Source organism: Ornithodoros turicata, chromosome 6 (genome assembly GCF_037126465.1).
Source record: "Ornithodoros turicata isolate Travis chromosome 6, ASM3712646v1, whole genome shotgun sequence".
NCBI classification, from domain to species: domain Eukaryota; kingdom Metazoa; phylum Arthropoda; class Arachnida; order Ixodida; family Argasidae; genus Ornithodoros; species Ornithodoros turicata.
In genome coordinates, this window is record NC_088206.1 from 58733801 (window position 1) to 58756455 (window position 22655).

The following is a 22655-nucleotide window of genomic DNA, read 5'->3' on the forward strand; positions in this document are numbered from 1 at the left end:
TGCACAAGAAAGACGAAGCAGAAATACGTCTGATAGCCATTTTGTTTGGTGAAAGCAGTCGCGGTGCACTCTGCTCGTTTGAGTTAAGCTTTTGACTGAACATCATGGCAGGTTATTCACGAGCGCCTGCACCTGCTGCCTACCCGGCCGCGTACCCTGCCGTGCGACCTGCCGCGTATCCTGCCGCGTATCCTGCCACGCGTCCCCCAACTGCTCCCGCATCACCAGTACACACCGTAGCTGCAACTACTGTGGGAGCAACTACCGCTGCCGGGACTCCCGAGGATGAGCAGGACGAACACGGAGGAGGTATCATGATGCGTGACTTGACAGCGTGTTTATACCCGCAGTCTGAAGTCCGAACGAGGGAACCCGATCGCTGCCACAAATAATCCTGAATTCAATGGGTGGATGAAAGATAACGCAGCAACGATATTAAGGCGGACTCACTTCTTAAGAAAGTTTATGGAGAATTTTTGTTCGCAGTGTTCTCGTAAACCTCGCTAAATTTCGACACGAAACAGATACAGGCGTGATCCGCTCGTGTTTATCTAGGGAATGACATATATTTGAAGGCCTGACGCAATTCACTGATTTTTTTTTTTTTTTTTTTGCAAATTAAAGTGTCAAATTTTCAATACATGGGAGCCTATGGGAGAATCACATCTGTCGGCCCGCAGGTCCGCGATATTTCGGCCAAAATGATGTCATTCCCTCCGGTAGCAGTCGGGGAATTGATTGCAATCAACAGATTTGACAAGCTTACAGCACTTTTCCAGACCCCTACGAATGAAAATAATGGCTTTGTCGTTCGCTAGCATGTTCTGCATGCTGGAGCCGATTACATTACTTCCTTAAAGCGCGGCAGGAAAGAAAAGAAGGAAGAAAACAATTTTGCGACGGTGCAGCCAACTCTCTTCGGAAGCGAAAGGTAACTAGACCGCATGAGTCTAGTTCCTAGTTCCTAAGTTCTCTTTAGTGTGACGTGAACATTAATGTGTCTCCACGCTTACAGTGGTGTACTTTTACAGTTGAAGTGAAAACCTGGTTTGGTTAACGTTCAAGATAAGTACTATGGTTCAGGTCACGGCACGGTTAAGAACGAATGCAATGTCCTCTCGTTCTTCGCAGCCGCATGTGTGGCTAGCGCCTTGAAGGGTTGAAGAACATGTCCTTGGCTCTTTCTGGCATCCTTGAACGTGTGGTGAGCTCCACGAGGAGAACAGCGCTAAAAACACAGCATGAAGCTATAGGCAGAACCTCGTCCTGTGTCTTTAGCACTGTTTTCGTAATATTAGTCATTCAGCAACTTCCCATTTTCTCACCATCACCTGAGGAACTCACCACACGTAATGTGAACACAAATTGGATGCTGTAGCGTCCCACAGCACATGCAAAAAGTGCATTTCCTGCGGGACGAAATGCTGACACTTGTAATGTCGCACAGTGACAGTGGGGTTCGTTCTGAACGTATCAAGTGCACGTCTTGCAAATGGAGCACTGACCATGGTTTATCTGTGCCGTGACGTATTGAAGTTGTGAAGCCAAAAGCTAATTCTGTGGACAATCACGGTGCTCTGCACAGACAAACATCGATTAGACAGGAAGATATGGGATGGTATCGTCATGATTTATTTTACAATCTGTAGTTTTCTCCGCTATGACCTATAATTATATCCCTTTGCAGAGCATACGGAGCCGTAAGATTCCGAGTTTTCATTCTTCAATTCTGGGGTACTGGAATATCTATTGTGTTATTATTTGCTTTGTTGTTCACAGCAAAGAAGACCTAAGAGGGCAAGTAATGTTTTCTCTGTGCTTGTCAGTCGCCTTGCAGGTTTTTCACTGTTGCATAGCACTCGTGGTCCGTACACCGACCGGACAGTGGACGAATATGCTTTCTTGCTTCTATAGCACGGTCCCTCAGTACTCTTATTGAGGGACAGCACTTTTAGTACCGTACGGCCCCATTGGGCAGCGTGCAATTTCAGTCACCAGTTGTATACTGTGACCGACGTGTGCTTTATGTTCGACCTTAGGATTGCCATTAGAAACCTCGGCGCATCGTTTACAGCGTACTTGACAAGATATTTTGGACGAATTTTGCTTATTTGCCCGGCGACCTCCAGATGAACTGATTTATAGTTCGTGTCTGGTATACAGGTGAACGCATGGGATTCGGCAGGTTGGGCTGTGACGAGCCATCTCTATATACCCCTTCGTCCGCGACCGATTGTGGTAATGCTGTAACTGCTATGGTTCTGCATCATTTAGGTGTCACGTCTTAATCGATGTGCCGTTTGTGGTTATACGGACAGGGATATCTTTTTTTTTTTTTTTTTGGTATAGAGGGCTGCAGCAGACATGTTTACTTGCTCTGGCTCGCGAAGGTGTTGTATGTATGAGGGTGTTGTATGTATGAAGCAACCTTGTTTTAGTTTTCCGCGAATGCCGATATTGTACTTCTCCCTTTGGGGGAATACGGGACCCTGAACATCCTCTGGAATCAAAGAATGTGTCTGTAATTGGCCATATTTCTGTTTAATTTCTGCTTTTTCGTCTTTTAGAGCGCAAATTCTGATGATGCAGCCACGTTTCTCAGTGCCGTACAGTTAGACGAAAGTGGATGAGTTACAGCAACTTTGACGTTTGCTAAGCGTATATTTGGCCTTCACTGGACGTCATACGTTGCCATAACGTGGGAAGCGCTATTTTCAAGTATACGAGCTGTGTTGTGCGGAGCATAGATTATATTAAGCGTATGAAGAGACAGGTAAACTCCCCCCGTAAATCTAAAGACGTCCGTGATTGGCATAAGGGACGATCGCATCCGGAAACCGCACGGAAACTGTACGGCATCGGCCTACAATCTACCTGGTTAATTTTTGTCCTAAAAGTAGTTCGATATTAAATGTTTTTTAAATCAGCCCTGATTCAGCGGCCGCAGAAGCTCCGGCGGCGTGACGTTTCTCCCTAAGCGGAGGAAAGAGGAGGCGGCTATCACAGAACGAAAGGCGGCGCTGTCCAGACGCCCCGTAGACGCCCGCACTGCTGCGGCATTCCTTTTCTCAAGGTCGCGCCCTCATTGGTTCTTAGGGAGTGACGTTTTCTCATTTTTCCAGAGGGAATTCCGGAATACTCTCAACATCCGTCGTCTGCTCTTGTCATGTATTCCACCAAACAGCAGGCCCACTACGCCACTCTTTGCGTGGGATTTTCGATGCCGTGGTCGGTAGTCCAGGAGGAATAAAATGGCACTATAGTGTCAAAATCGACTGGAACGGATGCGACAGTCCCTCTAACATATATCAAGCAAACAAGTGTGACGCCTTGAAGTCGTGGCGTAGTGTGCCCGCCTGTCTCAAAATGTTGATTGTGCACTGATCACCTTGCGAAAATAAACGCGTAAAACATTCGCGCTAACAACACATATGATTAGGCTTCCCCTTGTGTCTTGCGCGCGCCACCTTCTGGAACGTCACACGTTCCATGTGCGGTCTATCATCCGCTGGCGGAGATACATCTCGCTGTTTGTAGCGCTTGTGTTTTCTTGGAGTGTAAGTAAGCAAACTAGTATGTCTACAATTTCGAGCGTAGCGCTGATGCTGGAAAGTCGATACTTTTATTAGGACACTGTAGTGAGACTGTGCTAACTGTGTTTGACGACATGTGCAGGCCTGCCGATTTCTTCGCTGGGTTGACTCCCAACGAGCGCAACATTCGCATCTTCTATTGCGTCTCCTTTTTTACCATCAGCGTCGTCGTTGCGCTCGGCGTTTTCATCATAATCATCGGCACGTATCCTCTATATCATATCTATCAGATGTTGTGATAACCTATTCAGTTTCGACACGGAGTGATCCGGTTCATACTGATGGCGTGTATGCCAACAGCTTCTAGATAACAGAAGGCCTCTGTGCAAACGACGCCTAGGTTCAGAAGGCCTGCTTATAGCCTCCTCTCCCTCCTTCGTTACGTGGACATATAAAATCAGAATTCATCTTCTACTGCGATTGAGCGTTCTGCGAATTCAAGAACTCGCAAATCGTTGCAGCCAACTTGGAACCTGTAGATCTGAAGCTGTAGGCAAAGAGAGCAACCCGCTTTGGAGAAAATCGGTATTGAGAAAGATATAGGACTGTTTTGCGCTTCTATTGTGGTACGCGGGTACATTCAATCACACACGCTAACGACGGTGCTTCGTCTCCAGGGCTACGACCGCGGAAAACACGATTCACGTATTTGTTCGTGATTGGCTACCGCCGTTGAAAACACGATCCTGATTTGCGGACTTTTAGTTGTTACGTCATATGGACGAGTAAGCAGGCTATTCTCTATCTAGGTGGTGTTACCTCTGCACTCGATTTACGCCATGCGTCTGGCCTGGCCCTGTTGTGGCTGTTGGCGATAGATAAATGTGACGTCACCGAAAGAGCGAAGAGCTGACTCATTGAAAATGCATGGCAGCCGGAGTGACGTTTTTGAAAGAGTGCAGATGCCTTCTCCGTTATCTAGAAGAGTATGCTCATGTCGGAACCGCGTGGCGCGTTTTTGCTCTCGTCGGCGCGGCAAAATTTTGACACGCGCGCGCAGATTTTCGCCGAAGCTCCAGTATGAAGGCGGACAAGAAGAGAGCGTGGCTCGCCGGCTACTACGCCAGAAGTGATAAGCGGCTTTCGCCAATAGGAGCTGGCTGAGAGCAATCGCGTAATTGCTAGAGCTTCTGCCTGGTCTGGTAGTCCTACGAACAATCCAAGCGCGTCGAGGATTATTTTTTGTGTGTTCGTACAGGTTTGTGCATAATGAGAAACTCATTTCGGAAGTTGAAGCGTACCGCGTATTGCCGGGCCACAGGATATGAAACCAAGCACTGGCTAGCCCTGGCACGGCTCGGTTGCACGAGGGCGTCAATGCGGTTTGGTGAGACCGTAATAGTCAACCAAAAAATAAATGGCATGTTGACTGTTCCCTGCAAGTTCATTTTAAATCTATATTTATTACTTCAACGGTCATCTTTTTTATAGAGACACGATAACATGGGTGTATGCTGGCGTACTGGCGTTTTTCTCTTGCCGCATGCCGGAGTATCTTCGTTGGCGTCGACGGCGGAGTTCCTCGCCCGTGGAGTTTTCACGTGCAAAAATCGCTCCATGCTGCTCATGCTTTACACGCCGAGTTACGGCTCTAGGGTCAAATTCACAAAAAGCTCGTTGGGGACGGACGACTTCTTCTAACGGAACGATTATTATTGGTACGATTGCAGATTTTCGTCACCGTTACCATAGTGAAAACATAGTCTCGCATCCGTTGTCTGTTTCTCTCCTGGCAACTTCCTCTTCCTCATCAACGGGGTACCCTCTCCACTACGATAGCTTTGTGAATCGTGCTTACGACGCCGTCGTACGCGCGTCGCAGGCTGCGACGTCTTAGCATATCTTAGCGTTACTTACGATCGCGTTTGCGAATCCGACCCCTGGGGTCGGATTCACAAAAAGCTCGTGCGACGGAATCTGTCGTAACTCCGTCGTACGGGAAAGTTACGACGAAGTGTAGATTCACGAAGGACGCGCGTCGCAAAATCTTCGCAGCTTACGGCGGAATCCTGCGAGAGCTCCCGAGTAGTCTTACGAGGAGAGATGGCGGCGTATTTGGCAGCGGTGGACATTGAGACGGCAAACAAAGACTCCGTATTGCGTAATACGCGCAAACGCATTACACTTTGCCACAGAACCTTCGAGACCATCCCCGAAGCGTCAATGACGCACATTTTTGCTTGATAACCTTCAACAAATGCTTCAAGTTTGTGCTTCGTAAAATCAGATCGCAGGGATTTTTCAAGCATCTCCTACACCCCGCTAAGACTCCCCCCAAAATCGTGTAACATCCCTCCAAATTGTCTGCAAGAAAGGCTAAAAAAGCCATAAAAGCTGCAAATGTAGGTGCCGCACACCCCCTACAACCTCCCCCCCCCCCGAGACGAACATTCTGGGAATATCCCTGCTGGGTCGTCAAACGCGTTTCGGCTGTGACTGCATGGCATCCATTATGGCTACCGAACGACCGAGAGCAAGTGGGGTAACAGCACAATAAACCTCTACCCGAGAAACGTCATCATGACGTTGGTAGACAGACCGAAACCGAAACAGATCGGAAGGTGAGGCCTGGGTTCCATGAATTTTCAATTCTTCGCTACCTCCTATTGAAAGAAAAGTAGGACCGAAGGTCGCGTCCCTTTCAGAGACCATCGTAATCCCCTCAAGACCGTAGCTTTCGTGCGCGACCTTGTTCGCCACTAGCTTTGAACGTAGTTCAACTCTACAAAATTCGTGGCGCTGTCAAACACTATGACGTCATTTGTTTACAAGCAGGTATAGGTCTATTGGGGACGGACGACTTCTTCTTCAAACGTGACGATTATTGGTACGATTGCAGATTTTCGTCATCGGTACCATAGTGAAAACATAGTCTCGCACCCGTTGCCTGTTTCTCTGCTGGTTGCGTGTGACAGGAAATGAGCAACCTAATCTTCCTCATCAAAGGGGGTACCCTCTCCACTACGATAGCTTCGTGAGTCGCGCTTACGACGCCGTCGTACGCGCGTCGCAGGCTGCGACGTCTTAGCGTATCTTAGCGTTACTTACGATCGCGTTTGTGAATCCGACCCCTGATTGACATTGCTGTGGTTAATGCTGCGTACAGCGTCTTACGTGTACCATCGTTCCATCCGGAAGGATGTTCCGTTGCAGTCATTGACCATCAACGGACGTAGCGCGCAAGCGGAACCGAAAACGCATCGATGTGAATCAGCCTTACACGGTGTATACGGATCCCAACTGACGTAACGTGCAAGGAAAGCATGGCGTTACTCCCTCCGGCACTCTCTCTTCAGTATCTCGCTCACCTACGATCGCCGCGCCCAACATCTTCAGGGTGCCGAGCTGAAGCTAGCGCGTGAGAAAACTTGCACCATCCTGAAATCTGAGAATGTTTCCTTCCTTATGTCAACTTGTATTATCCTCGCAAGTGTGTTATGCGCAAATTGTAAAAAATTAGTGTGCGGCTGTGTACTAACAAGTTTTCGTACAAAATTTTATTCAGTTCAGTGCACGAAAGGAAATGCACGTGCAGTTCTCTTACGTCAGAGCACCTTTTGGGAGGTTATAGAATGTGCTTTATGTTATGTTAACACAAAATCGTTTCTGGTTATTTTTACTTGAAACGCTCACAGCCGTCACGTGACAGATCCCATTCACCATAGAAATCATAAGGAGAGAGGCTAGAAGGAAAGCTGGGAGAGAGGGTGATGGGGAGAGCAAAGGAGTTGTACGGAAGCAAGACCCACTCCCAATGTCAACGCTACTCCTTTTATTACAACATAAGTTGCACCATAGTACAATTGATAGCCGCGGGGCAATGCCTGTGAAGCGGCTCACATAATAAAAGACTCACAAAGCGCTAAAGCGGCTCACAAAGTACAAAGAGAAACATGTCCAAATCCGGGAGGCGCCATGATCGATATTCTGGATTCGGCCGGATTCGGGAACAGCCTTTCCACGCGTGAAGACCAGGTGCGCTCGACGCAGTGGTATCCAATCCAATGCAAGTCGCTTCCGCTGGGCTCCGTGTGCCATGCCGTGTGCGAAGTGTGTTTCTTTTGTCTGCCATCACCTGTGCGTTTGGATTCCCTGGGGAACGAGTATATCGCACTGTTTAAACCTCGTGCTGCGACATGAAAGAACGGCGCACGAAACTGGTAGGAGACACCGTTCGTAACACGCTAGGCCTACCGTATCGACCATGACCATCATGGCGGCGCACATGTTGAGATGCCCCGCCCCCCTTTGCTGGCTTGGTTTCTAGTTATAAGAGAGTTTTAGTAGATCCTACGCTATCGCATTTGCGTACGTTAGGGATAGAGTTGCGCGAAGCTCTCTTTCTGCTATAGGCGTGCACAGAACCATCAACGCTATCCCTTACGTACGCAAAGGCGATAGCGTACGATATACTAAAACTTTCTATTATGAAAGTTCTATGCCATTCACATGGGGTGGCACGTGTCTTAAATTTGACGATGGAAGCCAGGGGTGCGTTCCTGGCAGCGCGGCCCAGGAATGCACGAGGAGTTGTCACGCGTTGTGATATTCTCAGAGTCTACTGCATGTCATGGAAACGTCGACGAATCTCAACTACATTTCAATCTCGACATTTCACACCATCGTTTTGCTCGTCCGTGTTCCTCACGGAGGCACATCCAACCTACTGGAATCTACGGAGCTCGATTGCTTAATGGTGCTATTTTTTTGAAGCACACGAGTAGTGTGAAATGGACACTACCGTGGGCCATCCAAAAAAATTTTCAGATTAAGACGTCTGACGAAAGTGTCTATCATTTTACCGAATAGCGCGAAAGGTTTTGATGTGTGCAATTTGTCCCCCCCAAAAAAACAAACAAACAAACAAACATATAAACATGGCTCCGCTGCGTTCACCCTTAACTCGCCACTTCGGGTATAACGAGGAGGAGAAGGTATGAATGCACGTCACCGATGACGTTACAAGGAGAACTCGTTCTTGTTCGCCGATCAGTGGGGTCAGCGCCTTGTCCCTTTGCCGCAGTAAACTAGTTTTGCCACTTCTCCCGGAGAATTGGGGATAGAAGGAGCGGCCGAATCATGACCGAGTCAGGAGCAAAGCTTTCTCAGAACCCCGAACAGGCGAGTAGCAGACGACAGCGGACTAGCAGACAACATTTCTCTGGACCAATCAGCGAGCGTTCTCCTTGTAGCGTCAGCGCGAGGTTCCAGGCAGATCACAGGCTGGTACTGCCCTCCACCGCCGTTGCGCACGGTCGTTTTTTGCGGCGTACTTTAAATTCGATATCTGCGATAATTATGACTCTGTGGTGTGAATTACTTCGCATAGTGCATCTTACTGGCATACTTAACAGTTTTATAGGGAGAAAACAGAGTGTTAAAACTGATTTCTGTGCTACTTTAAGGAGTTTGCGTCGATCGGACGCAATCAACGACACGATCAAAGGAAGCTGTCGGACCAAAGTTTATCATTGTGATGTTAGCCAGTTCAAAAGGAGAAAGCTTTCATTACAGTTATCGTGAACATCTTCCGATGCACTAAAACCCTTGATTTTTGTCATCTATACTGTTACACTATGCGTTGTCATCGAAACATTGGACCCAGAGTGAATTTAACTCTTGTACTTCCCGGTCATCCCTTGTTGCAGCAACGGGAACGTGCACCAGGGGAACTACTTGCAAGAATGAGAGAATTGCTGAATGTGTATCAAATTACTCAATTCTTCTGCACCAGCTTTAACCGCAAATTTTTTTTCATCTTCCAGGGCCCGACCGCCCGGACTTCTTTACAAACCGGTTCACAGGATTAGCAAGAAAAATTACTGTTGAAGTAACGGATGAGCAAGGTTGGTTCACATCGTTTACGGTCGTACTGACTTGTTGCGTGCGCTTTCGGCTGTATGGCTGTCACTAGAGTCACTAAATAGGAGTACAGAGTACTGTATTCCTTTTCCGCGCCGGAGCCGCCGTTCGGTGGCAGCGGTTGGGGCGATCGTGTCACGTGGATTCTTCTTCCAAGAACTAGCCGTCCATGTTGAGTCCACCTCCATTCAAAACTGGTTTCCTGAGTTGCGAACTTGCGAGCTGGCTCGACTGCGCGTTGTTCTACACCGGAGAAGGGGAAGGTTGACGTCCTGTTTGGTAGGCGACGCAGCCCCGCCTGACACAAGATGGCGGGCACGCTCGCTGGCATGACTCAGTGTCGCTACTCTGCCTTATTTAATGACTCTACAGGTTTTCCCGTCCATTGTAGTCCAAGTGCCATCTGGATTAGTCCAGGTGTCATCTGAAATAATCCATGCGCCATTCAATTGAATCCGAGCGCCATCTGAAAAAATCCAGGTGTTATTCAATTTAATCCGGGTGCCATCTGAATTAATCCATGGTGTTTTTAAGCACTGTAACCGTGTACTCACACGAAGGACATCCCCGCAGAATAATCTACAGGCATGTAGTGGAAGGAGAAGTAAAAAGCTGCTGACAGGACTTAAGTTCTGCGGCGTCTTATGTTGAGCATTCGCACGGCGCCGAGATATCGAGAGTTAAAGCGGAAGAATAGCGTACGACACCATTGGTCATGTCGCCTGTTACAGAATGTCTTCTTACTGAGCTGCAGGACATTCCACGCGGTTAGAAGAGCACGAAATGCATGACTCACATAGCAGACGACATCATTGGTCCTGTCGTCCGCTACGGAATATATTGTGACTAAGCTGCAGGATGTGGGTGTTGTCTTTCCGTGCTCTTCAAACCGCAGAGAATATCCTGCGGCAGAGTCACAAGATATTCCTTCGCAGACGACAAGACCACTCGTGTCGTCTGCTATGAGCATCATGCCTTTTCGCGCTCTGCTGACAGCGCGGAATATCCTGCAGTTCAGTCAGAAGACATTCTGTAGCAGACGACAGCACCAGTGATGTCATCTGCTATGTGAGTGGTGCCTTTTCGTGTTCTTCTAACCATATGGAATGCACTGCAGTTCAGTCAGAAGATATTCTGTAGCAGACGGCAGCACACGTGGTGTCGTCTGCTATGTGAGTCATGCCTTTTCGCGCTCTTCTAACTGCGCAGAATATCCAGTCAGAAGATATTCTGTAGCAGACGACAGCACCAGTGGTGTCTTCTATGGGAGTCATGCCTTTTCGTGCTCTTCTAAGTTCTAACCGTGTGGAATATCCTGCAGCTCAGACAGAAGATATTCCGTAGCGGACGACACCACTAGTGGCGTCGTTTGCTATGCTTCCGCTCCAACTCCCAATATCTCAGCGTCGTGACACCGCACAACTTCAGTTCCATCAGCAGTTTCTTTTTTTTTTTTTACTTTTCCTTCCACTAGAATACTCTACAGGGATGTCCCTCGTGTGAACACACGGTTATAGTGCTTAAAAACACCATGGATTAATTCAGATGGCACCCGGATTAAATTGAATAGCATCTGGATTTTTTCAGATGGCGGCCGGATTAAATTGAATGGCGCTTGGCTTATTTCAGATGGCACCTGGACTAATTCAGGTGGCACTTAAACTAAAATGGACGGGAAAACCTGTAGTTGCCGCTCAAGTGGAGGGACACGTTCGCTTTACAAGTTGAAAAGTATTTTGGCTTGTGGGTGTATTAAAGGGACAGTCGTATCCGTTCCAGTCGATTTCGAAACTATAGTGTCATTTTGTTCCTTGCGGATCATTGACCAGGGTACCGAAAATCCCACGCGAAACAGTGGCGTAGTTCGATTGTTAGTTGATGGGATACATGACGAGAGCAGACGCCAGATGCTGAGAGTATGCCGGAATTCACTCTCCCGAAATTGAGAAAACGTCACCTTCTAAGAACCAAGCAGGGCGCGACCTTGAGAAAAGGAATGCTGTGGCCGTGCGGGCGTCTCACCAGGGCCAGCTCTGATCGGGGCATCTGGACGGCGCATGGAGTAAAGAAGAAGAGGCGACCCTACCGCTATTCCGGAGAAGAGAGAAGCGCGAGACAAGTGACGTGAGGAATGGAGATGAGCTGTAGCTTCTTTGGAGCCACGTGGTGGTCACGTTAGCTAGATAGCCCAATGAGGTCGCTTTACACACGCCTCCTTGGGGGCCACTTTGGCGCGCTACCGCCGCACCTCTCCAAGTATTCCGAACCGGAACTATGCGTTGGGCTCCCCATAGAGGTGTATGTAACGAAAGCCGGAAAGCAAGTGGTGACGTCTTAGGAGCCTTCTTAGGTGACGTCTTAGACGTCTTCGTATTTATTTCTGGCATTCGTATTACAGCCATGTAGCAAAATATAGTGAGGCGGGAAAACAGTGTAACGCCTAGCAACTCCGCACGTGTCCACATAACCGCCGGGGCCATTTTTCTATCCACCGCCCGCTTAGCGCGACCTCTATGCGACCCGTGCCGCCACCAACCTACCTATACAGCGTGGGTCAGGCCCCCGCTGTGCCGTTGTTTTTGCTCTCTTCCTTTCTTTCTCATAATGTTCAGATATACATACTGGTGTTGGGGGCTCACTTGCAGTTACGTACCACATGCTAGGTATTAAATGCGGGTCGGGTCCAGGATTTTTCTGATTGGGGTTCAGTTTTGAACACCATGCTACATGCATTAAGGACCACTGAAGCACCACGTGACGACAGAGATGAGGTGTCAGGACATCCGAAACCCCCTCCCCTAAATCCGAGATGTGGTACGACCCAAGTCATACTTGCCTGTCTCCTCTTACTGGATTCGAGCATCCGATACCGATACGTGTATCAGACGGGTCCCGATTGCACGAATGTTGTGGAAATTCGTTAGCGCGTCACCAGTAGCTTTACCACTGCTCTACGAAAGAGCAGTATTGAGAACAGTAGCGTTTGCCCGAAGCGCTGCCGAAGCTACTGGGGACACCACTGAGAAATTTCCTCAACATCCGTGTTTCCGTCCGTGTCCGTCGTTGTCTGTTTGCAGAGGAGGGTCTGTGTCGACCTTTGGATGTGCGGGAACTGTTCTCATTTCGGTTCCACAACTTTTTTCCTTACTGGATGTGGGCCTTAATAAAGGCCACTGCCACTCACTGCTCTGACGAATGCACACACCTCTACAAACAGATATAGTGGTCAGTAAGACCAGTTTCGTATCGCGCAACAACGGGTGCTCGAATCTCGTCAGATAATACGATTTCGATTGTACTACTACATCATCCCGGTATGTTTGATACCTTCTGTCACGTCTGTTGCGTCTGGAGAGGGTAGACACTGACATCTCACATCGTCACTGATATGACTTTTTCCTGGCAGGAAGTACCAGTACAGCTGCACGGCCGATTACGACGACGAGTTGTACGTAGACACTTTCTTGCTCATTCCCCGCCCTTGGGTTAACTTGTCCGTGTATCTTCCAGCCGACGACAGCAGTGGTTGCTTCGAGACATCCTCGCTGACCCTCTGCGTGATTGCAATGGGGAAGTCCTACACGTGCATTCCTTCAGGCAGTTCTAAAAATCGTCATTGCCTGGAGTGGGACGCTCAATACCACTGCCTCAAGTCGCCAAGGTTTGCAAACAAGTCGCATTGTGAGGACACCTGCGCTCGTGGTGGGTTGTTTGTATACCGTCAAAAGCTTAGCCATCCTATAATTTAGCTGTAAGCATGCATGTTTTGCAGTTGGTTTACATAGCAACGTCCTCCTTCCTTTGAGCTCAAGGGCGTTTGTACAAGAACATCTCCCCTGTTGTATATGACAGTTCTGTCGCGATTTACGTTTCAAACTTTGTCCAGCGTCTGAATGCTGCAAATACGTTGCAGGGCGTTCCTCGCGAAGTTCTTTCAAGGGTTAGTACACTGTCCAATTCCTCTGTCCGACGAAGTACAGTGGAAAGTTTCGGAAAACCGCAAGCAGTAAGCGCACTCGTACTTGCGAAAGGCATCGGATGTTCATTCCGACGTGTTTTATGATGAATTCCACTGGTCTATCTAGATCTGGGGATTCGCGCGTGTTTCGCTAGTCGTTTCAGAAGAACTCGCTTCGGGATGGAGCGCACTTTGTCGCTCTGACGAGAAAGCTCCGACTCGGACACAACCTGGACTCCAACGAACCACAGTCCTGGATCTTGCGAGGCCGAGCAACCGCGAGCGTTGTGCCGAATAGTTGAGCTTGCCGGGTGCTGTCGGTCGACTTGCGCCATGCTCTTGGATGGAGCGCAGTCGCGTTTCGCTAGTGGATTCGGTGCCTCGCTGCCGAATGTTGTTGCTCTATGTAGCGTATTCAGGTGCTCGCACCAGATGCACTCTTAAAAATGAACTTCACCGCATAGCACGCTCCTAGCCAACCATCACGTCGAATGATATCGTTATCTTCCCTGATTTGTTGAAAACGGGAGGCGTACGCCTTTTCTGTGACAATTATGAACAGCATAAGTATACATGGTACGACTTCGACTAGTATAGTCGTGGCGTCCCCTACACTGTTAAAAATGAGTTTCACCACATAACACGCTCCTAGCCAGCCAACATTCCGAATGACAAAGTTCTCGTCCCTGATTTGTTGAAAACGTGGGGCGGAGCCTATTTTGTGACACTTATGCTGTTCATAATTGTCACAAAAAAGGCGTACGCCTCCCGTTTTCACCAAATCAGAGGCGAGAACTATATCATTCGAGATGATGGTTGGCAAGGAGCGTGCTATGCGGTGAAGTTCTTTTTAAGAGTGTACCTGCGTACACTCTTAATAATGAACTTCACCACATAGCACACTCTTAGCCAACAATAATCTGGAATTATATCTGCCATGATTTGTTGAAAACAGGAGGTGTAAGTCTTTTTTGTGACAATTAGGTACGTTCGATTAGGCCTGCACTCCCCGAACCAGTTCCGGGTGGTGCAGAGCCAGTCCTAAACTCGCAACTACTAGGCCTGCTCTAGTTCAACGGTGCAACACTAGTGCCGCCGCGAAACGAATATTGAAGTGCATCGCTAGTGCAGGCCTTCTGCTCTCCGCGAGTCTTAACACCGCTACGGATTGTAAGAACGCGTGTGACATTTCAATCACATGTGCATTGCTGCTTTTTAATTTCGAACACAATGAACTGTTCAACAATTGTGCAAACAGTCTTGGAACTTGTGGATTCTGACAACGAGGACGAAGAATTCGACGACCTGGTAACCGTGATAGCGTTGAATCTTCTGCGAACTAACAGGAACCGTGTACCAATGTACACCGAAACTGTAATGAATCGTTATTTCGACTTGGAATTCAAACGTCTTTTCCGGCTCTCTCGGGATACGTTCGAGAATTTACATTAACTATTATTTGCCTTGTGTCGTCTGCTGCCATTGCCGCCATTACTCTGCACTACCGTTGAACTGACCCCTGCGGGAGTGCAGAGTTTCCTTACACTAGGGCTACACTTGGCGTGCACTGGTTGGAAACGAACGAGACTGTGCAGGGGGCGCTCGGCTGCACTGGCGAAACGAACGGACGAGTGCAGCACCACCGGAACTGGTTCAGGCAGTGCAGGCCTAATCGAACGTACACTTAGAAATGAACTTCACCGCATAGCACACTCCTAGCCAACCATAATCTCTAATGATACCGTTATCTGCCCTGATTTGTTGAAAGCGGGAGGCGTACGCCTTTTTTTTTTTGTGACAATTATGAACAGCATAAGCGTCACAGAAAAGGCGTACGCCTCCTGTTTTCAACAAATTAGGGCAGATAACGATATCATTCCAGATTGGTTGGCTAAGAGCGTGCTGGGGCACGTGCTCCGTGCTGCCTCTTGCACTCTTCCCTTTTTCAGTACACTCTTAGAAGTGAGGGGGGGGGGGGGGGTCGAGGTAGCTTGCCGTTGTTGGCCGCACTCAAGTGGGCATCGTCACGACTATAGCCAAAAAAAAGGAAAAGAAAGTGGGAGAGGGGAGTTGAGGACCTCAAAGTGATGTAGAGGCAGGATGACCGGTAATGAACTTCACCACATAGCACGCTCCTAGCCAACCATCATCCCGAATGACAATGTTCTCGACCCTGATTTGTTGAAAACGGGAGGCGGAGCGTATTCTGTGCCATGCATAATGAGCACAAAATAGGCTCCGCCTCCAGTTTTCAACAAATCAGGGCAGATAACGTTGTCTTTCGGGCTGATGGTTGGCTAGGAGCGTGCTATGTGGTGAAGTTCATTTTTAAGAGTGTACGTACCGTGTTGTTGATCCATCTGACTAGTTGCCTCCTTTCCCCGAGTTTCAATCATTTCACGGAAGGTAAAAGATGACTGCCTGTTCGGAGTGTCAGTTGTCTCAATCAGTGTCAATCTGCGAAAAAGCATCGCCGTTGTTCCTCGATCATGACGCTGTACAATCATACCGATTGCGTAACTGATTTCAATGTATTTCTTATTTATCTCAGAGGGCGGGGAGAACTGCACAGCGGTAACTACGTGCTCGTGCTCCGGCGACTACAGGCGCACCAACTGGGTATATGATACCACACTTGGCTGTCGCCTGCTCAACCAAAACTACTGCGTCGAGAGCAAGGCTGGCTTCAGGGACGCCAAAACATGCACTGAGACGTGCACTGGTACTGTCCGCCTCCTTCCAATCATATACGAGCGGTGTTCAAGTCAAACCGGGACTTTTCATTTTTCGCAAAAGTAAAATGAAGTTACAGGCGAGAAATTAGTTTTATTTTTCAACGCAGTCTCCAGCTGCACTAATGCACTTGCCCCAGCGTTTCACGAGGGCTTGGATGCCAGCAGCGTAGAAATCCTTACCGCCGCTTAACAGCCATGAGCACATCCCTGAGAACCTGGCAGTAATATGCACTATTGATGGTGGCACCACTGGGCAGAAAATTAACATGAACAAAGCCAGCCTTGTCCCAGAAAACCGTGGAAAAACGTTGGATGTTCTCAGGAACTCTGACACTGGGCTCTGAGCCGCCCCGGCCGGGATCGTCCTGCACTGACGTACGGCCGTCTCCGAACGTTTGCACCACTTAAACGCTTTGCTGCGGCTAAGTGTATCGTGGCCAAACTGAGCCTGAAGTCTTCTGTGAATTTCAGATGACGTTATACCTTCATTCACGAGAAACTCCATGACAATTCGCTGTTCGATGTGCGCGCTCACCTCGTTGTCGGCCATCTTGTCCAGCACGTGTCTTCTGTTGCGCACAAACTTTGGATCACCTCGTGGTGAACGCGGAGGCCTGTCGCGTGTGAAAATGACGAAAAAGAAGTAACGCGAGCCATTTGTACACTCAGGAGACAAAGTCCCGGTTTGAATTGAACACCTCTCGTATATATATACAGGGTGTTACCCTATAAAAGTATACCCGTGCCGCCACCCGGCACTCGCCAATTACTCAATGCAGGCGGCACATTGTGCGATCTTCATATAGAGCTCATAAGGACATTTAATCTTGGTAAATTTAGAAGTGATTGAGCGCAGCAGCACGAAGTTATAACTCAAAACGTGCAATTCCCGTAGTCAAAACAACCAAGATGGCGGCGTTGAGAAGAGCACCTGACATGCTGCTCCCCAGACGACGACGTGTCGCATATCCTGCCAGCCGGATGGAACTGTAGTTTTCATTTCGCTTTCGTGTAACTGTCATATTTTGCTCAGAAGTAAGCAACGAAAAATGCCGACATACTCGGCAGACGACACCCAAAAGGGATGTGGTCTACTTACTGAGAGGCGCCATCTTGGCTGTTTTGACTACGGGAACCTCACGTTTTGCGCTATAACTTTGCGTTACGGTGCTCAATCACTTCGATATTTACCATGATGGAATGTCCTTATGAGTTTTACACGTATGCAGCACATTGTACCGCCTGCATTGAGTAATTGGCGAGCACTGCATGCCGGCGCGGGTAGACTTTTATAGGGTAACACCCTGTATATATATACATAGTACGATACATTTCCAGAGTACCGCACACACCTCCAAAGATTCGTATGTGTTTAGGGTGCGCAAGTCGTACCTTCGACGGAGGTCTTCCATGGCACCTTCTCAAGGGATCCTCATTTTAGTCGCTTGTACCCTTCGGCGCATAGCTTCAAGCGTTCTATACGGTGTGACTCCTTTTTTATTCGTTAGATCCTTTTTGCAAAAAAGCTATGAGAGCATCATACAAACCGTTTTTGCAGGTGGCTTATACACTCTAAGAAAAGTGCGCAATTTTGATCCCTTTGGGGACTAAATGCGTTGCATCGGGAAGTAAATGCACAGGACTAAATCAATTTTATGGAGTTCCGACTGCATGCATTTCTTACTTTTATTCTAAGAGTCCCAGGAACATAATTCATGTGCACAAATCAAAATATTTTGAATTAAACAGTCAAACGTGGTATGTCGAGTGATATAAAATCTCGCGACGTGTATAGGGTACAATTTCGCAAGGAAGAGCCTGTAACTTTTTTTTCCCTCTCTGTGGGTAGAAAATTGGTAAGTTGCATGGCTAAGTTACATAGCCTTATCCCACCAAATTCACGAAGATCATATATTTACGTGTAGTCTGTTGCATTCAGGAGACCATTTGCGAAGTTCAGTATTTGCAGTCCTGAGGAGTAAACTTCGGACTTAAAGGAGTAAAATGGGGAGTAAGGAGTAATTGCAGTTTATGGGAGTAGAAGCTGCAATTACTCCTCATTTTACGAGTTCCTTTTTTTTTCCTTAGAACGTACGGCATGGCGGACATTCTCTCGCAGAACCACCGTATAACTTATGACATAAAATTCATTAATTCGCAATTTATTTCGCGGCCTTCGGACAAAAGTGAGACAGCAGAGGAGGAAGCAATACTCGTTTAAAGACAGTATAATGTATAAATATCCGAGATCGAGCACGTGCGTTGAAATATCAATCGCCGAATTTTGTTATGCCAATGGATCCGAAACCGAAACTGCGCACATCAGGAGCGCACGGAGTACAGCACTCAATAGACGACTTCTGAAAATCCCAGAGAGCTTCGCGCCGCTTTGAACTATGGGAGCTTGCTGATCACAGAGGAGGAGAAGACTTCCAAGCTGTTTCTCTCGGCTGCCTGCCCACGAGGAGTCAAGGCCAGCGAAAACGAAACGTGAAGGACATGCAGTTCTCTCTTCCTTATTCCAGTAACCTCACAGGATGCAACGCGTGCACAAGGACCACTGGGATTTTCTGAAATCGTCTATCCCTCGTCAAGGGGTCACGTTCTTTGGAGCGATGGAGATGATTGGAGTATAGATACTGATCTGCTGGTCAGATTAACCACTTTGCGGCAAAAGATGAGCCGCCGACGGCGATAAGCTCATAAGCCCTCCCGATGCGTGCGGTTTTGGTTTCGGTTCACTTGCCTAACAAAGTCCGTGGAAACAAAGTCGTTTCAGGATAATAATAGTTAAGATAATAAGAATAATGGAATGGCTTTCAACAAGAGTTGTCTCCCATTGTCCTGCCCCACTTCTGCGCAAAGGCCTCCCTAATTAAGAGTCAAGTGTTAATATACTTTAAGTAATTAGTCAGCTAGTAGTTACATAACTCTCGTCGAGGGGACGTCCGCCGTGCCGTGCAATTGAAATGCGAAAACGCCATCTATGCCCTTTCGTAGCATTCCCATAAAATATGTAACTAATAAAAAGAAGTACAATGTACAGGTTATCCGCCGTTTTCTTTTTTTTTTTTCCTTTTTTTTTTTTTGGTGTGTGTTTTCATATTGAAGTAATAGTTCAGTAAGGCACTAGACAATAAATGTGGAAACACCAAAAATCCTGAAAAGCTCAGTACACACTCCCCTAGGAACGTCGCCGAAGCAGACTGAAGACGGGTTTACGGTACGCTATGGTCCCCTCAAGTGAGTGAGAGTGTGGTTGATTTGTTCGTTCAGATAATGCACCCTTGGAAGTCTCTTTGGAGGTGGGTCAGCTTAGCTGAATTGGTAATAGCCCTGGACCGGTAATCCAGAAGATGTGGGTTCGAGTCCTACAGCTGGCTAACCTTTTCAGTGACTTTCTTCTTTCATCCTCCTTTAGTTTCCGTTCCTTTTATCCGCTGCCGCCCTTTGTCGCGTTTACCGTTTCAAACGTTACATGAAAGCTGCGGGGAACACACGGATGTATGCTTGCGCAGGGTCTGGTACTTCTCCGGATGACCGTTGTAATGGAACGTACACGCTACGCTCCTGTACGTTCGAAGACCGCCTGTACCGCTACTTCTGGGACACCAAACTTCACGAGTGCGTTGCTTGGGAAAAGAAGATCTGTCTCCAAGATGCGTACGAAGAGCTGCACTCCTGCCATGAGCGCTGCTCCTAAGCCCCCACGGAAGGGGTTACACTGTCTCGCCTACCTTAAATGGTTCTTAATTTGTATGGTATATAATTTATATGCATATTGGTATATTGTTATCGGTATATTCTCCATTTATCGGCAATATATCGGCAACAAATCTGCGAGTTACACGGTGTAACTCATAAAGTTGCTGCCGATTTTACATTTAGGCTTGCCGCTATAGTAATAGCGTGTAGCTGTGTTTGCTTTTGTTCATTTTGGTACCGAAAGCAACGAACTAGACATTTCTGTATTTTTTTTAATTCCGGGTTAGCGTCGCGAATTAACTGTGGCTATGAGCATGGCGTACAGACGTGGACAGATGAAGAGAGGACAGCAGGAAGGAGGGAAAGACAGAGGAGTTAGTCTGCCCTACCCTGAGGCTGAAGCACACAGACGAACACAACACAACTGTCAAGCCGCAGCTGGCAACTTTCAGCAACTGCCATATTTCAATGAGGCTCGTGCAGTGACGTCACGTTTGGTCACGTGACATTGGAAAACATATTGCCGCACCGGAGTCACGTGTAGGAGGGCATGCCGTGAGTTGTTGAGGTATATGCGAGTAATTACGAGAGGAAATTGTAAAAACACACGGTGCTGCCTCGTTCGGCCTGCAGTATTCTCATTGCTGCCTCAAGTTTTCCTTTCGAGAGATTTTCCAGACCCTCTGAAGTCAGTTTTTTTTTTTCAGTCCCTCTGAAACCGCCTGTGGATTGCGTGGATTGTGGCCGCGTGTGAGAGGCGAGCTTGTTGGCGAGCAATACCATAGTCAGACGGCAAGCTTAAGGCCGTTAGCGGAACGGCCGTAACTTCACCTGTTATCCAACCATCATTTCGAATGACATCGTTCTCTGCCCTGATTCGTTGAAAATGGGAGGTGTACATGTTTTTGGGCTACACGTGAAGTTAGCAAGAGAAAGTAGGATGTGAGCGCCGGAACATGCCGATCTGAATAAGCGCTTCCAACGCAAGACCAAGAGGCTGCCAAGAGAGAGGGGGGGAAAGAGTGTGTCTCCGCAATCACAGGAAGTGTTAAGCATTGCCTGAACGGAGTAAGCAGTCGGAGTCGGAATACAGGGGAGTGGGAATATAGAGCATGGAAGTGATTTCCAAGTGGAGAGGGTAACAGGAACAAAATGGAGTAGCCAACTTATAGGGAGAGTAAGAATTCTAGGCAAAGGAGTAAGGAGTAAGGCAAAGGAGGAGTAAGTGTGGGAAGTAACACAGCAAAATGGAGTAAGCTGAGGGAGTAAGAATTCTGGGCGACCGAGTAAATTTCGAATGGGGGGAGTAACAGCAATTAAATGGAGTAACTTATAGGGAAGGGGGAGTAAAAGTGAGCAGTTACTCCCCCGTTACTCCCTTTTTTTTAGAGTGTGCGGGGCAATACGCGACAACTTAATATAATTTACATGTAATGCAATTTAAATGCAATGTAATTTAGAAGCTGGTCACTCCACTATTAAGTGGCCTCATGCTTGTTCCTCGGAGATTCCTTTTTTTTTTTTTTTTTCATATTGTCTAGTGTTTTCCAGCAACTTTTCTGTGTCCTATGATATTTCCAGCAAAGCCAAAGCGCACTCAAACCCGAGCGACCAGGACACATCAGACTGGCGGTGTCTTGTTTCCAAAGGACGGTTGGGGCAAGATGAGGCAATGTGCTTTTTTTGAATTTCTTGTTCTGTGTTTATTTTAGAGCCGGTTATGTCCGTTCTGATTTACAGATCAGAGGCTCCAGACATCTGAGAATGTGCCTATGGACGTATCTTGAAAAACACGAAAAATAAAAATTCCATATTCGACTGCAAACTTCTGTCTTATCTTTCCCTGCACTCTTAAAAATGAACTTCACCACATAGCACGTTCCTAGCCAACCATCATCTGGAATGATATCTTTATCTGTCCAGTTTTGTTGAAAACGGGAGCCGTACGCCTTTTCTGCGACACTTATGCCGTTCATAATTGTCACAGAAAAGGCGTACGCCTCCCGTTTTCAACAAATCAGAGTAGATAACGATATAATTCGAGATGATGGTTCGCTAGGAGCGTGCTATGCGGCGAAGTTCCTTTGTAAGAGTGTACCTTACCCTACACTCTTAAAAATGAACTTCACCGCATAGCACGCTCCTAGCCAACCATCATCTCGAATGATATCGTTATCTGCCCTGATTTGTTGAAAACGGGAGGCGTACGCCATTTTTGTGACAATTATGAACCGCATAAGTGTCACAGAAAAGGCGTACGCCTACCACTTTGAACAAATCAGGGCACCTAGCGATATCATTCGAGATAATGGTTGGCTAAGAGCGTGCTATGCGGTGAAGTTCATTTTTAAGAGTGTATACTATGGTGACCAATACTGCGGTCTATCCTCCTCGGCTTAAATGGCGACTCTGGAGTGACGAGTCACATGTGCGATGTCCGGAAATTCTTCAGGAAAAACTAGAAGGAGGGCCAAGTCAGACACGAAAAGGCGATAAGATGCGTGTTGACTGTGAACACACATCTCTTTTCAGTGTGGATAAGAAGGCGTTGTGCGCATTCTGCACTCTAAAAACAGAGCTTCACCGCATAGGACGCTGTGCGCCAACTATAACCACGAATGATAGGGTTATCGCTTCTGGTTCGAGGAGAGTGGGGGCGTACGCCTTTTTGTGGCAACTTGGATATATGGTAATTGCAACAAAAAGGCGTACGCCTCCGTCTCTCTTCGAATCAAAAGCGATAACCCTATCATTCGCGGCAATGATTGACGCACGACGTGCTATGCGGTGAAGTTCTGTTTT

General features: G+C 47.7%; 1 protein-coding gene across 3 annotated transcripts; it reads left to right on the forward strand.

Moving 5' to 3' along the window:
• LOC135398114 (uncharacterized) lies at positions 1-21672 on the forward strand. 3 transcript variants are annotated; one of them, XM_064629536.1, is made up of 10 exons: positions 1-309; positions 1688-1700; positions 1780-1797; positions 3676-3794; positions 9359-9439; positions 12862-12903; positions 12966-13157; positions 15965-16135; positions 19667-19893; positions 21435-21672. In XM_064629536.1, the coding sequence occupies exons 1-9, from the start codon at positions 105-107 to the stop codon at positions 19849-19851; spliced, it is 1026 nt and encodes a 341-aa protein (XP_064485606.1). In that variant the 5' UTR covers positions 1-104; the 3' UTR covers positions 19852-19893; positions 21435-21672. The 3 variants fall into 3 exon arrangements, with proteins under 3 accessions (XP_064485606.1, XP_064485604.1, XP_064485607.1); XM_064629534.1 differs by lacking the exon at positions 21435-21672 and having other exon boundaries at positions 19667-19943; XM_064629537.1 differs by lacking the exons at positions 1688-1700; positions 1780-1797; positions 3676-3794; positions 21435-21672 and having other exon boundaries at positions 19667-19943.
• Positions 21673-22655: the final 983 nt, after the last annotated feature.

What these genes read in the sequence shown, in the direction of transcription:
- LOC135398114 (XM_064629536.1), top strand. Translation starts at nt 105, where the DNA reads ATGGCAGGTTATTCACGAGCGCCTGCACCTGCTGCCTACCCGGCCGCG. An exon ending in CGTTTTCATCATAATCATCG is followed by an intron (nt 3,795 to 9,358) that starts GCACGTATCCTC and finishes TTCATCTTCCAG; the next exon opens with GGCCCGACCGCCCGGACTTC. An exon ending in GCCGATTACGACGACGAGTT is followed by an intron (nt 12,904 to 12,965) that starts GTACGTAGACAC and finishes TGTATCTTCCAG; the next exon opens with CCGACGACAGCAGTGGTTGC.